The sequence below is a fragment of the Lolium perenne genome, chromosome 2 (assembly GCF_019359855.2).
Source record: "Lolium perenne isolate Kyuss_39 chromosome 2, Kyuss_2.0, whole genome shotgun sequence".
Classification (NCBI taxonomy): Eukaryota; Viridiplantae; Streptophyta; class Magnoliopsida; order Poales; family Poaceae; genus Lolium; species Lolium perenne.
The window spans coordinates 59,577,952-59,594,442 of NC_067245.2; the positions used below are offsets into that span (position 1 = coordinate 59,577,952).

Genomic DNA, 16,491 nt, shown 5'->3' on the forward strand with positions numbered 1-16,491 from the left:
CCGCACCCATGGCTAGGCTTGTGGAACCTGCATCGCTGGGCAGCCATTAATTTCACATGGAAAAATGCTAGTAGTCTCGTGCCGCGCAGAAGGCGAAGCGGACGAGGTCGCTGCCAGGCAGCCCGGGGCAGAAGGGAGCGGTCACGCGCTGCGTCCGTGCCAGCGTCTGCTGAGACGCATCCGCGGCCCAAATTTGGGCCCCGTTTGCGCCTCGGCGAACCGCCCGATCACTATGCATCAGGCTGCTAGGCTAGGGGCAGACCCAAATTTTGACCGCACGGATGCAAACGGTCTCTTTTTGTCCGTTTGTGTCGGGGGCTGCTGGAGATTTCTTTAACACCATGACTTCTTCGTCTATCTACTACAACAAGCTCTACTAAGATAATCTTTACCCAGGTTTAACGATGGTGGGGCCAGGACCGTGGCATGCCTTCGACTCGTGCTAGTGTATGTTGTCGTCGCTAGATGGTTCGAGCACATATTTGTAATTTTTATTACCTTTAGGACTATTTATATTTCTATTTATAGATTAGTGGATTTTGTTAAAAAAAACCTTTTATATAATCATGGCACAGGTTCTGTGTTACAAGGTCTGTAACAATATCAGGGAAGTGATCGTGATTAGTCCAGATGCAACTTCCTGATGACCTTGCAAAGATATCTCGGCGGGATCAAATATATGACGAGATTGCTAGACATTGTGATCGTCCTTGATCAGCAAAAAGAGTATATAGCTCTTCGGGAAATGTGCTATTTTTGGGATTCCTACTATTTCTTTAGTCGAATTAGGAAGCAAAAATATTCTTATTTTGAAACAAGAAGAATCGGCACAAGAAAAAAGTTTTTTTTGCTTTTTTCTTGTGCCGAATAGAGGATTAAGAAGACCTGCGATTCCTCCAAAAAGGAAGAAATCCTTTTATTGTTCTCTCCTTTGCCTTGGATTCGATTCTCTTCTTTTGCATAAGATAGAAATGAGGAATTCTAGATATCTCGTAAGCAAAAAAGATCTCGTAAACAAAAAGTTTAACCAAAAAAAGATTTCCAATCTAAAATAGATCATAGATAATTCTAGCAATTGCCAATAAATTGAGGTTTTTAACCAACTTGTTGGTAAGAAATCCCGAAACCTAGAAATTCATTTCTTACAACTGAAGCTTTTCAAGCTGTTTTTTTTTTACGAGATTCAAGCTGTTTCTTTTTGAGAACCAAAAAAACTTATGCCAAAATAACGGATGCGAAGAAGAACAAAAGACCTTGAACTCGTAATGACTAGTCGCATCGGCTACTCTATTGCTCTCGCTCTTCACATGTAGATGTCGAATTCAGAGGATCCCTTGTTTGGAGAGAGGAAGAACACTCAAACAAAAGCCCTACAGTTGCTGTACCGAGCGGCGTCCACCGGCTGGTGCTCTAACAGTCCGATCCAATCAGTTACACAATGCCGCACGTGAGACACGAGTGGACTACAAACAACCAATGCAGCTGACCATTAACCAAACTGAAACGAACGGAACCATGACAGACATTTTCACGTCCTCCTCGCACCACGACGACCTGGCATCAACCCGAGCTTGCCAAGCAGGCCCTGCAACGCGTCCTTCAGAGTTCGTCTCTGCAACAGCAAACACCCAAAGCTCACTTCGATTCTCACAATAATTTGCGCTCAAATGAATGGAGGAAAAGACCAGACGATGGAGATCGATATCTCACCCTGCACGCGCGCACGTCGTCGCGGCCGCAGATGAGCATCCCGTTGAGCATGTCCGTGGCCTCGAACACGCCCCCGCCGTCGCTTCTCTGAAACCGATCGATCGAGGTCGCGCGTCAAAGTTCATCTGGAGGCAGTAATCTGGACCTTTCTACTTTCAGCAATTGTACTGTATCACCTATGTAGGAGTACCTTGTAGTAATCGACGGCCAGGAAGTTTGCCCAGCGGTTGCCGGCGGCGGCGTGGCACGCCCTGAGCACGCCCGCGAGCCCCAGCGAGTGCTCCGCGCACTCCGTCACGCCCAGCGGCACCGTGTGGAAGTAGTTCACCAGGACCAGCGACCGCGTCCTGTTGCCCATGGCCAGGGACTCGGAGCGGCTGTGGCACGAACGAGAGCTCATCCCACCATCCCCATCTGCACACCATCATCAGGAAGTCTTATCATCGATCCCTCTTCGTTTTGGGAAATTTCCATCGCTGCAGACTGACGCGCACTTACACTGGTTCTCCACCATGAAGTTCCACTGGTATGCGATCCCCTCGGTCGACTCCTTGGACTCGTCGGAGGTGAAGACGAGGAGACGGTGGTTGCGCGCGATCATGTCCCTGACGCGAGGCCAGTCCTCGCCGTGCCGCGGCATGCTCGACACGGGGAACCAGTACTTCGTTAGACCTGTGCTGTTGAACAGCTTGGACAGGCCGTGGTCGGCGCCGACGTAGTCCTCCAGGATCAGCGTCACGATCGCTGACGGGTGAGACGACAGGAACGCCTCGATCTCCCTCATGGTGTCCACGGCTGGCTCCTGCAGTGCAAACCACCGATCATCGTACGAGCAGCAAATTCGAATGCCGTCACAGAGCACTAGCTAGAAAACGTGCAACAGCTAGCTGTTGAGCTAAGCTTCACTCACGAACGCTGTGAAGTCGAAGCATTTCCCTCCCTTGGAGTGGCACAGCCAGACCTCGTCGCGGAAGTCGTACACGTCCAGCATCAGCGCCCGAACCCCGTTCTGCATTAGGAAAAAAAAAACAGGTGCCTCAAGCAGTTCAGAATCAGGCGAGTGACCAGAACTCAGAAGGTGCTAAGTGGAATAGCCAATCTGCAGTAGTTCTAGGTACATTCAGTTGATCGGTGACTGAATCCTCTTGGTTGTAGAGCGTGATCCGTGGGACTCCGGTGTGGGACGGCTCTCCGTGGATGGAGAACGAGTTGTGCGTCGTCAGAAATGCATACTTGTTGAACGGCAATGATGTATCCTGTAGAATGAAACAAGAGCAATACTCAACAGTAATGCAAAGACAGCAATGGGCCGGAGAGCAGGAGTCCACCGCTTACAACTATCTTGAATGGATCGGACACCGTCTTCCTGACACACCTTTTTCCCGCAAACTCGACCCAGCAGTTGTAGCAGTACAGTTCATTACCGCAGTCGGCTGAAGACGAACATCGATCGCCGAGCTGCACACATCCCAACATCAGACCACCGACCCCAATCACCAGCAGAAATTTTCAGAATCGTTGGCAAGGTCGGCGAGGAGACAGAGACAGACTAGGCGTACCTCGCATTGCCCGCCTGAACAAGCTGCTGCAGCTTGAAACATCACACATAGTAACAGAAATGTGCTTCCCGGGCTGTGCATAACTCCCTGCAACTATATATTTGCAGCAAAAGCTATCAATAGATTCAGTACCGCTATATCAGGCAGTGGGAGCTTGTATTTTGCAGGGAAGATCAATGATTCTGCAGCAGAACATTTAAGAAACAACCTTGTATCCTCGATGAAGAAACTGTATATATTTCAGCTTTCTTGGCACAACAATGGCGATCTTCTACGGAACTTCCTGCATGATTGCATCCCTTTCTCCTGCGCAACGGTCATAGCACCTTATCTCTTGAGTTTACAGAAGAGTTGCGAGACCGCAAGGAAGCTCTGGCTGTGGCAAGCTGATTTTAGGGAGAACATGCCACTTGGCCTGTTGGAATATGCTTCTGGCTTTCAAGGTCAGCATTAGGTACCACACATCAAAAGTGTGGGCATAGTTTTATCTTTTGCTTCCCATTTTTTATGATCAAACCTTTAATTTTTGTGAAGAATATCTCAGTGTTCTGCACAATTTGCACACACACACATATTTGGGCCTTGTGAAATCCTTGTTTTTTCTAACAAAAATGGAGCTATCTGTTTCAACTTGATTATTCGTGGTAAAAAAAATTGTCGCTCATAAGACTTGGCAAATTCGACACACCGGCTATGTGGACGGAAATTTGACACACGGGATGGACTTCATCCACATTCACATCTCACAATCATGTCTCAACCAATTCAGGACTCTACATCAGACAGGGACAGACGGCATATACCAAGGAACTACCGATGCGCTTGGGTCTCCCAAGCAAGTTAGGAATATCCCTCCAAATTGTGAATTATACCCAGATTTAAGGCACTGAGTATCGATCCGATGATTGCCTGTTGATAGAAGATGGATATCACTTTCATGAAATTTGAAGTTATAAGTACCATCTACTATATCACTTGATGATTCTGCTTGAAAGATACAGACGTAATCACATACATAGATCGCAAATTAAGACGCAAACAGCAAAGCACGCCTGCACACACGTAATATATACACACACATGGTTGCACCCGGTTCGACAGAGATATAACATCGTGGATCACTTGCCGGACTCGGAGAAGAAACGGTTGATGGCGGGGAAGACCTCCGGGCGGTGGGCGCTGACGTAGCGGCGGAAGGCGTGCTGGCTGTACCTCTCGCCCTCCTCCGCGTTCTCCAACACCGCGCTCTGCCGGTGGCTCTTGCTGATCCTGCGAAAGATAGCATTCAGACTTTCGGTTAAGCATTGTGTGTGCAGGAGCACATTGCAGTAACAAGCTGTTGGATCGGGTAGTTTGGACGGAGCACAGACCTGACGTCGGGGTTGAGGAAGACGTTCCTGGTGAGCTGGAAGACGCACATCCCCGTCACTAGCGACATCGCGGCGATCAGCGGGTAAACCTGCACCGTTCATCGGGATTCTTTGTTATTAACATAGCCTTCACGACAAGACAAGAAGGGGAAAAGATCCTAAATAAACACTAGTACAGTACAGGCAAGACAAAACTGTGCATGAATCGACAGAGCACCGCAATATTCCCAACAGCAAACAAGATAAAATCGATCGATCTTGAACGTACATCTGGCTTCAACCAACGCCCCATGTCGTCGCCTAAGCTTGTGTCTTGCGATAAGCTAATCTCTGTAGAAGACACTGCTGCCTTTTCTCTTTCCTGCTTACCGTCTGCCCGTTGTATGTGGAGATATATATACTCCTACATGCGTAGATACATACTAAATGTTCAGAGAGCAGAGCAGATCGGCGTCTTGGACGATCGATTTCTGTGGGCGAACTCGGGATTCACCGATGCACAGCAGAGAATTTAATCCAGAAAACCATGAGCCGCCTGCTGTTTTCGGAGCTCGTTTGTCAAAAGGTTGAACAGTACCGTTTCAGGTCAGCCCGTTTCTCTCACGCGCATGACCACGGCAGCCCTGGTCAACTGCGTCGCGCTACCTATGATCGATCGATCTGAGGGGAGTTTGCATCATCCTATATCTCTTCGATCCTGTCGATGGAGTGTGTGGCATTTTGACTTGACTTTCGGTAGAGGACGAGAATACAGATAGGCTTCTCAAACTGCGGGAGCAAATCTGGTTTTCAACATTAGGATACGGTCTGCCGTGATGTTTACGTCGATATAAGGCGATAATAACCATAGAGAACTTTATCAAAAAAAGCCATAGAGAAGAAGTATACTTGAATCTCCTAAAAAGAGAAAAAAAAGAGGAGGGAACTCTTTTCATTTATAAGTAATATGAACTAAATATCCAAGTAATTAGCTTACTACCGTAAGCAATAAAATACAATAGCTTTGAGAGGTTCATTTATAAGTAAAAAAACACATTTAACTTGAAAATTCAGGAGCATATAGTTGGCCGTTGGACCGGCATTAGCATGACAATTAACATGTATAGGCCCAAGCAGTTATTTTTAGTAGAAAATACCAAAAACACATGAAAAAGGAAAATTCAGGCATATATCACATCAACATCAGCATCAAATTTATTTTAAAGTAAGATCATTTATTTAACCATTTGAACTGAATCAAATAGAAAGAGCCTACAATTTAAATCCCCTTTAGGAATGTTTTTGATACTAAAGTAATTAGCTCACCGGTGGGAGTGGACATCAGTGTGGTGCAGAGATTATTTGTGACCTATTGCATGACATTTATATGCAAAACCAAAAAAAATATCTCACAATTATGTATTAGTAACGTTGTTGATCTTTCTAACATGTAAAATACAGTATACCCTGAAGATTTGGAAATGTCAAAATAACAAAGGGGTGGTCTTATTCACATATGCATTAAAACCTGGAAGTATTATGAACTCGATATTCCTGTCTTATTGTCGACCGGAGCTTCGATAAAAATTGAAAAGTCAAACATCCGAATATTAATCAATCAGAAACATAAAAATACAATACATATGCTGATATGTCTCAATAATTATGTCCCTAAAGTAGAAGTGAATTCTTTGCTCACCAGTTTTTTTTATCCTAAGGAGGCACCGTTGCATTCTCTCCAATAGACATAAGCACATCACCATACAAATAGAAGGTTTTAGTTAACAACTTAAGCCATGTGCTTCTCATCTTACAAATAAAAAAACATACACCCTACAGCTTAGCGATAGCTAAAATGAGCATATTTTCCCCCTTTATATAAACGAAAAAATCCGTGGCTAGACCTACAATCCTAGCATCAACCTTTTTTTGCGAAAACACAAAAACCTTGCGTTTCGATGCATTGATAGATAAAGAAGGTTTGTATGTACAATGTCCAGAAGAGGGACCAGCGTCACGCCGTACAACTCAACCAAAAGACCTAATCTAGGGGAGGAGTTGGCGAAGCCCCCGGGCGCCCGCGTCCGCCCATTGTCGCGCCTCGACCTTGATGTCACTAACTAAGGAGGCCACCGAGGGACGCGTGTTGTTGAAGACCGTAGCGTTCCTGTGCTTCCAAATCCAGCACGCCGTAAGCATGATGAGTGACAAAGTTCCTTTGCGCAAGTCCTAGCATCAACCTCATGTATGGAGAAATGGATTCACTTTTTCCACATACATATGAAGATACAACAATATATTTTTAGCACAAACATAGAAGAGCACAATAGGAACACAACATTTATAATTAGAGCAGCAACGATTAGTAAGAACAAAATGTTTAAGAACATTACAGAACAGGCCAAGAATGTAAGAAGATTTCAGGGAAAATGCAAACTAATTCAAGATTTGCGCTATAATTTTTTCTCTCATTATGTAAACTGTGATTCCGGATGCGGTTTACTCGGTTACCTAGAGAACCTTCCACTATCTAGAGATAAACTCGACAATGATTATGTATATCCAAAAGGTAACAGCCAACGCAACCATGTAGCTTTATGTTTTTAATAGCAGGAGGAGGATGGGAGCAACAAACCCAAAAATATGTATGGATTTTGCTGCGCCCCCTATCTAGTTCAGATTGAATTCACTCTTCTTGAAACAAATAAATGGTATCATGAAGTATCAATAGAAGAAAGTAAACTAGCGTCCAGGTAAAAGTGATACAATAATAGAAAGGTTATAGACAAGAAATCTTGGAGATGATATCCAGCAGTATGGACGATATGAAAAAGAAAAAAAACTGATTCTAAAGAAGTAACATGACATGTTGTGTTTAGTTCCAACGCCCATCTAAAAAAAAAGTTCTCAAAGCCAACATAGAGTGGTAAACTACACGGCAAAACCTCCAATTAGGATCATAAAATAAAGCATTCATAAAAAGATCTTTGAGGAGGGAGCAAGGGGACTTTGAAATGAATCTTGAGGAAAGACAAAATCATCATTGTTGGACATATCGTAACAAATGAGACATAAAACTATAATCATGAAGTTGAATACCGTTTAATTCTGCAATCAAGTGGTGGATCAAGTGTTTGTATATATATCTTGTAACATATGATAGACAACTTAATAAGACGAGGGGCCGCCTCTCTACTTAATAATACCACACAAAAATGTAACCATTCTTGACGGCAAATGAGTACCAGTGGTGCACATTGTAATATATTTTACATCATGAACAACGGAGTTACAAGTTATTCATTTTGTGTTTTCTTTCGAGCTTAGCAATCTGCTTTTTTTGCAGGTAAAAGGGAACTTCATTAAGCAGGCAGGGTTACAAGTCGCTCGAGATCTAGCTCCTGTGTAACATGATATGAGGGCTAGACCCAAGCCATATATGAGTTCGGCACTCTGTCATTGCAAAACTTGTGAGACAGTGACTAAACCTAACCTAATGGCGATCCACTTTTACAAATTTGCATGGTCTAGTAGAGAGTCTTTTTTACTTCTGAAACTAAATGCATAAGGCTGGATCGATCCAGCTGAAGGGTCAATATTTTCCGATCCCTACCCTAAAAAGCCTCCTAGTGTGCTTTGATTGAGTACTCTTACTATCGTCATGCCACTACAGGAATGGGCCGATATGCCGAGGGCCGGGAACCCTCGGCGTAGCCTGTTTTGGCCGTCGGCATAGGCTACGCTGAGGGCCGCCCTCGGCATATCTCCTCGGCGACTACCTCCCTCCGCAGAGTTACTATTGATGTCGACGTAGCCCGGCCCTCGGCGTAGGACGCTACGCCAACGGCAAAATCGTCGGCATACAAATTCAAAAAAAAAAAATCAAATTTCCATTTTCAAAAAATAAATTCCAAGAAAAAAACGAAAAAAATCATTTTTGGCTATGCCGAAGGCAAAACCCTCGGCATATAGTTTGAAAATTTAAAATTTTAATTTGTTTTACACCATTATTTTCTTTTTTTTACTTGTTTATCTTTCATCCAAGATACTTTTAACTCTAAGTACACTTAATCTTAGGTCAAATTACAATCATGGTTAAACTTTCCAGTCGGTCACTCATCCTCACACTACTCCAGGTTCAACACGCTTAACTTCTTGGTTCCATTCGAATGAGTTTCCATTACAGAATTGACATCTTGCCAATGTTGAGGAAATTGCTTATCGGGGTTAACTCGGTCGGCTGACGATTAGCGATTAATAGGCAAATTGGCCGATTAATCGGGCGATAAATGAGTTTATCGGCTAATCGGTGACCACTAAATAGGGATTAATCATTTAATCATTGAATCAGATGATTTTTTGAACAGTGCAACTTGCTGATAATAATAGCATATCAACCCTATTAACCCTTGGACCGTGATGTCACACCTCTTTATTTTTGAATTCCAAATAATTACTTAAGTAAACAACAATGCATATATAAGTAATAATAATATTGAATTCAAATAACAATAAAATGGATTTTTGGTCTATTTTCTATTTAATATGGAATAATTAATATTTTTAAATCGGGAAATCGAAATTCCACAAATAATATGTCTAAATCGATCAAAAAAATGAGAGGAATCTAAATATAACATACATATCATCATTTGAACCTAAAAATTAGAGGAATCCAAATATAACGTCTAGTTTTCCATCTGGCCAAAACAACCCCCTCGGGAGATGCGAAATGGTTGTACCGGGCGCGCTGGTGCACCGTTCGCCAACACGCTAAACGGACAAAAAATTGCAGATAAAGTGATGTGTTATAGACCTAAAAATATTTTTCGCGAAATTTATTGAGCGACAGAAAGTGCACCCCTAGTTCAAATCCGGTCAGTTTCCAACGGATTCGGTGGGACACCGCAGAAAGTCGCATGGATTCCCAGATACCTAGCATGCACATATGGCATGTGATATGTGGTCCGGAGGCGGTGTCCTACCACTACGCGAAGGTCTCGCACAATACTAAAATGCGCCATATGTAGCTGCTTCACACAAAAAACCCCGTTTTAACACCCTGAAAATGAAAAAACCATCGCCCATGGGTCAGATTTGAAATCCGCTCCCGGGGCCTTGCTTCCCATCCCAGGGACCACACACGTGCCAAATATGGCCTCGTTCCGACAAACTATGCGGTGTAACTGGCAGTTTCCTACTCATTTGCCCTAAAAGCCATAGAACTCCGGACGTGATAGCCCAGTTTGTGAAGGGTTTTCCAAAATAATTGTCGTATCCTAATCCCGACTTTTGGAGTGTTTACTAGGACACATAATGATACCATGCGGCTCCACGAGATTTTCTGCCTTCGTTTAAATTGCCATTTGGCCAAAACGGACCCCCACGGAGATGCGGTATGGCCGTACCGGGCGCGCTGGTGCACCCATTCACCATCGCGCTAAACGGTAAAAAAATAGCACATAAAGTGATGTGTCGTAGATCTAAAAACATTTTTCTCGGAAGTTATTGAGCGGCGGAAAGTGTACCCTTAGTTTAAATCCGGTCAGTTTCCAGCAGATTCGGCCGGACACCGCAGAAAGCCGCATGGATTCCCAGATAGCTAGCGCGCACATATGACATTTGATATGTGGTGCGGAGGCGGTGTCCTACCACTACTCGGAGGTCTCGCGCAATACTAAAATGCGCCCCATGTAGCTGCTTCACACAAAAACCCGTTTTGGTACCCCGAAAATGAAAAACCATCGCCCATGGGTCGGATTGGAAATACGCTCCACACATGCCAAATATGGCCTCATTCCGACAAACTATGCAGTGTCACGGGGCGTTTCTTACTCATTTTCCCTAAGAGTCATAGAACTCCGGACTTGATAACCCTGTTTGTGAAGGGTTTTTCCAAAATAATTGTCATATTCTAATTCCGACTTTTGGAGTGGTTAGTAGGACACATAAAATGACGAAATGACGCCATGTGGCTCCGCGAAATTTTCTTACTTCGTTTAAATTTCCATCTGGCTAAAACAGGATCCCGAGAACATATAAAAAGTGTTTGAATTGTTAGTATGTTAACATGGTACTGTACATGATTCAAATATGCATGATTTTTACATAAACGGATAGAGGATGTTTTTCTGAACATTTTGATACCTTATACGCATTTTTCTGACATCATATGAAATATTTTTTACAAAATTAGTCAAATTTGAAAATAGCCTACCCCGAGGGTGGCCATCGGTGTAGCCCTGTCTACGCCTAGGGCCAAACATATGCCGAGGACTGCCCTCGGTGTAGACCTCGCTACGCCGAGAGTCGGACTGCAGGCTGGCCTGGCCGAGCCATACGCCGATGGCCCCGACTTTTGGCCGTCGGCGTGTAGCCTGGTCCTCGGCGTAGTCTCCCATTCCTGTAGTGTGCTAGTATCAAACCAGCTTTTACGTGAGTCTTTGAGGAATCTGTACTTGTTTTTCTTTGGAAGCCATTATCCATTACATACTTGTGAAAGAAATCTGAGGTTTTTGCGCTGCTACATTGTCAGTTCTGTTGCCTCCTCCAGTTTTTGACTCTGTTGATGGCTCATTTTCCACTTATTGAAAACGTGAATGTGAGGATGGGCCAGTTTTTGCAGCTGAAGTGGTCGTAATTTTTGGTAAGGCGGGTTTTGGCTCTTCAGGTTGCTGATCATACGGGCTTTCATTTGACCGTCGTAATGTGAGGATGGGCCACTTTTTGTATATGTGCTTGTTTTCCTTTGGAAGCCATTATCCATTCCATATGTTGCCAATTTTTTGACAATTCCTCTAATCAAACAATAGCAAAAATTGTCAATGTTTCCAATTATGAGCTTTAACAAAATTTGGCTCCAATCCAATGAAACCCTTGACATCTATCCTCTGGCGTGTGACCAAAGGGAACAGGCGGCATGCATGGCTTGTAATGGTAAAAAGAAGAGAACGGATTCCAAAAAGAATGTACTAAGAGAATGGAATTCATCGATTCAACGGGGCTGATGAAGATATCACTTCCATTGAAGTAAAGTACCACCTACTATATCACTTGTGACTGAACTTGAAAGATACGTATACTCACATATATAAACCGCAAATTAAGACGTGATCAATCTATTAATTAAGTAGAAGAGTTTTAACAAGATAGTTCGGACGAAATAAAATACAAAACGGGACTACTCTCCGGACATGATTTGACCCAAACGTTCCGCACCCCGCGGTAGCCCACAAGCGGGACTACAGTCACACGCGACACATATAGACACATTCATGCACCCAGTTCGACATATATAACGTCGTTGATCACTTGCTGGACTCGGAGAAGAAGCGGTTGATGGCGGGGAAGACCTCCGGGCGGTGCGCGCTGACGTAGCGGCGGAAGGCGTGCTGGCTGTAACGCTCGCCCTCCTCCGCGTTCTCCAGCACCGCGCTCTGCCGGTGGCTCTTGCTGATCCTGCGGAAATTAGCGTTCAGACTTTCAGTTAACCAGCAGAGCACGAAAATGCATACTGCACCGAGTGCAGCAACTGTTGGATGGGGCGCAGACCTGACGTCCGGGTTGAGGAAGACGTTCCTGGTTAGCTGGAAGACGCACATCCCCGTCACCAGCGACATGGCGGCGATCAGTGGGTAAACCTGCACCACGCATCGGGATTCTTTGTTATTAACACAGCCTTCAGGGCAAGAAGGGAAAAAGATCCTAAATAAACACTAGTACAATACAGAGAAGACAAAACTGTGCATGAATCGATAGAGCGCGCAAAATTCCAGGCCAGCAGCAAACAAGACAAAATACATCGATCTTGAACGTACATCTGGCTTCAACCAACGCCCCATTGTCGTCGACTATGCGTCTTGCGAGAAGCTAAACTATTTTTTTTGTAGGATGCGAGAAGCTAAACTCTGTGGAAGACACTGCTGCCTTTTGCCTTTTTCTCTTTCCTGCCTATGGTCTACTCGTTGTATATGCAGATATATATACTCCTACATGCGTAGATACATACTAAGTGTTCAGGGAGCAGAGCAGATCGGCGTCTCGGGCGATCGATTTCTGTGGGCGAACTCGGGAGTCAGTCAGCGATACGCAGCAGAGAACTTAATCGAGGAAACCATGAGCCGCCTGCTGTTTCTGAAGCTCGTTTGTCAAAGGTTGAACAGTCCCGTTTCAGGTCAGCCAGCGCCAGTCTCTCTCCCATGCAAATGCAAGGCTGGGTCAACCGTGTCGCGCTATGTACATGCGATCGATCGCTCGGCTAACGGTGTTCCCGTCATCGTATATCCCTTCGATCCTGTCGATGGAGTATGTACGTGGCATTTCCATCGTCAAAACTGGCATCTTCTTGCCGTGTCTTCGGTGGCCACTTGACTTCCTCTCTCGGGCGAAAATACAGATATGTTTCTGAAACTGCGGGAGCAAATCTGGTTTTCAACATTAGGATACGGCATCGCGTGATGTTTACGTCGATAAGACGGTAACATTCCTAGACAAAGCATATTTGGAGTAGTCTTTCTTTCCAAGAATAACTTGTGTCTATGCGTTTTAGATTATTATTATCCTGAAGTTAACCACCAGCAGTATAGTAGATAAGAAGAATAACTGAATCATCTAAGACAAGAAAAAAAAAGGACTGTTACGCCAGTATCATTTTATTGAAAATTGCAGGATTGTTAGGCAGGTGACTACAACCCACAAACACTCGTGATTTGTACAAATCTTGATGGTATGTTCGGGTCACCATGAATCACTACACACAATTTATCCAGGTTTAGGCCTCCTATGACGGCTAGTCGGGTAATAGATGTACTCCGTATTATTAGTTTGTGTATTCAATTATATCGTCGGACCGAGCACACATGCAATTAAAATGTTGAAACAGACTAGTTAGTAAGGGCACACACAATAGGGCATGTCTACTACGGTGTCGTCCATGTTGAACTTTTGGTTAGTTGGAGAAAAAAGAGAGCCACAAGATTGTCTTTTCCTTAGCTTAAGAGTCATCTCTTAGAAAATAAGGAATGCATGCTTTCTCTATTGTACCACATGTCTTTCCTTAGCAATATAATTTTCGACCAAAATTTAAGTAATTGCTAGGAATGGCTATAAGCGACAATGTATTATATGGCTTATATATCTATTGTTCTCTCTAGATGATGCAGCGGGGTAAGGAAATACATGCCTTCTCTACCATTATGCATGCCCTAAGAAAAGCGAGGTGCTAAAGTGGGATGTGCTCCAGCTCTACAACCAACTTCCATCCTTTCAAATCAAGTCGCGGCAAAGAAATAGGAAAGCCCCGAACTAAGAAAGTAGGCTTTCGAGTTCCCAAGCAGCTAGTTGATATGCGATTGTTTGTGTGGCGAGCTTGCATGTTGGAAGAAATAGATTCGATGCCTTCCCGGTGTTCTGACCCATGCACTGTTTACTTTCCTATTTGACAACACTTGGTCTATCATCTTAAGTTCATTCAAGTAGATATACGAAGCCAACTTTTAGCGATCCTATTTGTAAATTTTGAAAGTTAAGAAAAAAAATCATGCATGTAGGTAGGTAATTTAAATAATTAGGTGGTGTGAATATTGAAACTTATGACCATCCACATAAAGTGCTTCAAGTTACATACCAAGTTTTAAATGTTCAAAATTAAACACGACAATTTGTGCTTTTGTGATATTTGCACCATACACTAATTTTCATACTACTTATAGTGACATTTACATAGTTAAGTTTCTCTATTCCAACTCCAGTTTGAGTGAGTGCTGTTGCACTCCTGCTCTTAAATTTGGCGATGCTGCATATTGCACTCTTCTTGACGAACTGTCACGGGCTCCTCCCGGTAGGCGTAGTTTTTGTTCTTTTCAAAAGTATCTGTGTTGTCAGTGTCCAGAGTTTTTGCTTAGGAGATTGGCTAAAAATCACAGAAGAAGGACCATGGTTATTTAGACAGAACGCGGTATGCATTGTTGAGTATGATGGCTTAGCAGATCCATATACCTTTGACCTGAATCACATTGAAACCTGGATACAAATTCATAAACTTCCAGTAGGATATAGGAAGGAAGCTCTGATCAGAAATCTGACAGAAAGGAACGTGGGAAAGGTTACTAAGGTTGTGACTGATGTTAATGGTATGGGTAATTTCGTTCAAGTTAGAGTGAAGTTAGATGTCCGCAAAAAGCTGGCTAGTGTTGTCACAATATCCAGGGAGAAGCAAAGGGAATATTTGAGAAAATTCCTAGGTTTTGTGGTGTGTGTGGTCTTTTTGGCCACTCACATCTAGAATGTGGAACCGGTGAGTATAGGCAAAGTTTAAGTGGGGTGACTATCTGAAAGCGGACTGGAATACATGGCATGGCAGAGTTGTCGGTGCTGGCTGTGGTGGTGGACGTGGCGGTGCCCGTTCTGGGCGTGGCACAAATGACTTTAGGGGAGGCAGGAGTATGTCCCCGGTCGTGGCAGAGATGGAGGTACTGGCCCTGCTTGGAGGCACAATGCTATTGCGTATATTGATGGATCACGCATGTTGGAGATATGGATGTCAATCCACAGGGTCGTGAATTATTAAAGGGTTCGCAAACTCTTGAGGAGGAACTGCAAGACATGGGCACAAGTTCGGTAAAAAACCATCTAATGGATCTCGATAAACCCTCAGTGGAGACTCGGGGGTAAAAAGAAGCTTAGAGCATGTCTAAAAGGCCCCGTATTTTTTCGCCCCGTAAAACGCGAGTAGAGGGCCCTGTATTCACTTTTTGCCGGCCGAAGACTCGGACGAGCTAGTAGAACCCGTATCGCCACCCCGTAAAACAGAATATTCACAAAATATGCCAAAAAATTCTCTTCTTCCTCCTCTCTTTCTTCCTCCTCGTGCCTCAGCTCCTGCCCCGCCCCTGCCCCGGCCGCTGATACGTCCAAAACGTATCTACTTTCCCGAACACTTTTGCTATTGTTTTGCCTCTAATTTGTGTATTTTGGATACAACTAACACAGACTAACGCTGTTTTCAGCAGAATTGCCCTAGTGTCTTATTTTTGTGCAGAAAATCAACTTTCAGGAAAATTCCCGGAAATAATTGCAATGGGCCTATTTTTACAGAAGACCCAAGGAGCTAGAAGATGAGACGGAGGGGGGCACGAGGCGCGCACACCACGTGGCGGCGCGGTGGGCCCATGGCCGCGCCGCCACATGGGGACGCCGCCTCGGCCAGCCCCCGGCGCTCCCCTCTGGACTACTTAAAGCCCTTGACCTAAAAACGCACGGGGGGTTCGACCAATTTTCCAGAAGACATCCAGAACTCCGCCGCCATCGAAAACCCTATTTCGGGATCAGAAACTCTGTTCTGGCACCCTGCCGGGACGGGGAATTGGAGGAGATCATCGCCATCATCGCCACCGACACCTCCCCATCGACCATCCATGTTTCCCCCATCCATGTGTGAGTAAATCCCCGCTGTAGGCTGAAGGGGATGGTAGGGATTGGATGAAATTGTCCATGTAATAGCCATAAGATTGTTAGGGCATGGTGCCTAGTATCCGTTGTTGGTACTTTTATGATATTGTTGCAACTTGTTATGCTTAATGCTTATCACTTAGGGCCCGAGTGCCATGATTTCAGATCTGAACATGTTATTGATTCATGATGATATTCATTGTTTTATGATCTTACCTGCAAGTTGTATACACATATTGCTGTCCGGAACCCAAGGCCCCAAAGTGACAGAAATTGGGACAACCGGAGGGGAAGGCTGTGATATGAGGATCACATGTGTTCACGGAGTGTTAATGCATTGCTCCGGTACTCTATTAAAAGGAGTACCTTAATTACCAGTAGTTTCCCTAGAGGCCCGGCTGCCACCGGCTGGTAGGACAAAAGAT

At 44.4% G+C, this 16,491-nt stretch overlaps 3 protein-coding genes across 3 annotated transcripts; all 3 read right to left on the reverse strand.

Moving 5' to 3' along the window:
* Positions 1-1,254: 1,254 nt before the first annotated feature.
* Positions 1,255-4,029, reverse strand: LOC127322878 (PI-PLC X domain-containing protein At5g67130). The gene is made up of 9 exons (XM_051351301.2): positions 3,478-4,029; positions 3,270-3,362; positions 3,046-3,168; positions 2,829-2,966; positions 2,621-2,719; positions 2,209-2,512; positions 1,901-2,124; positions 1,711-1,797; positions 1,255-1,612 (listed from the first exon to the last, which is right to left on the reverse strand). The coding sequence occupies exons 2-9, from the start codon at positions 3,348-3,350 to the stop codon at positions 1,529-1,531; spliced, it is 1,140 nt and encodes a 379-aa protein (XP_051207261.1). The 5' UTR covers positions 3,351-3,362; positions 3,478-4,029; the 3' UTR covers positions 1,255-1,528.
* A 183-nt stretch (positions 4,030-4,212) lies between these two features.
* On the reverse strand, positions 4,213-5,145 carry LOC127322879 (uncharacterized). The gene is made up of 3 exons (XM_051351302.2): positions 4,908-5,145; positions 4,640-4,728; positions 4,213-4,538 (listed from the first exon to the last, which is right to left on the reverse strand). The coding sequence occupies exons 1-3, from the start codon at positions 4,929-4,931 to the stop codon at positions 4,388-4,390; spliced, it is 264 nt and encodes an 87-aa protein (XP_051207262.2). The 5' UTR covers positions 4,932-5,145; the 3' UTR covers positions 4,213-4,387.
* A 6,564-nt stretch (positions 5,146-11,709) lies between these two features.
* LOC127322880 (uncharacterized) lies at positions 11,710-12,583 on the reverse strand. Its single transcript, XM_051351303.2, has 3 exons — positions 12,436-12,583; positions 12,170-12,258; positions 11,710-12,076 (listed from the first exon to the last, which is right to left on the reverse strand). The coding sequence occupies exons 1-3, from the start codon at positions 12,457-12,459 to the stop codon at positions 11,926-11,928; spliced, it is 264 nt and encodes an 87-aa protein (XP_051207263.1). The 5' UTR covers positions 12,460-12,583; the 3' UTR covers positions 11,710-11,925.
* Between the last annotated feature and the right edge of the window lie 3,908 nt (positions 12,584-16,491).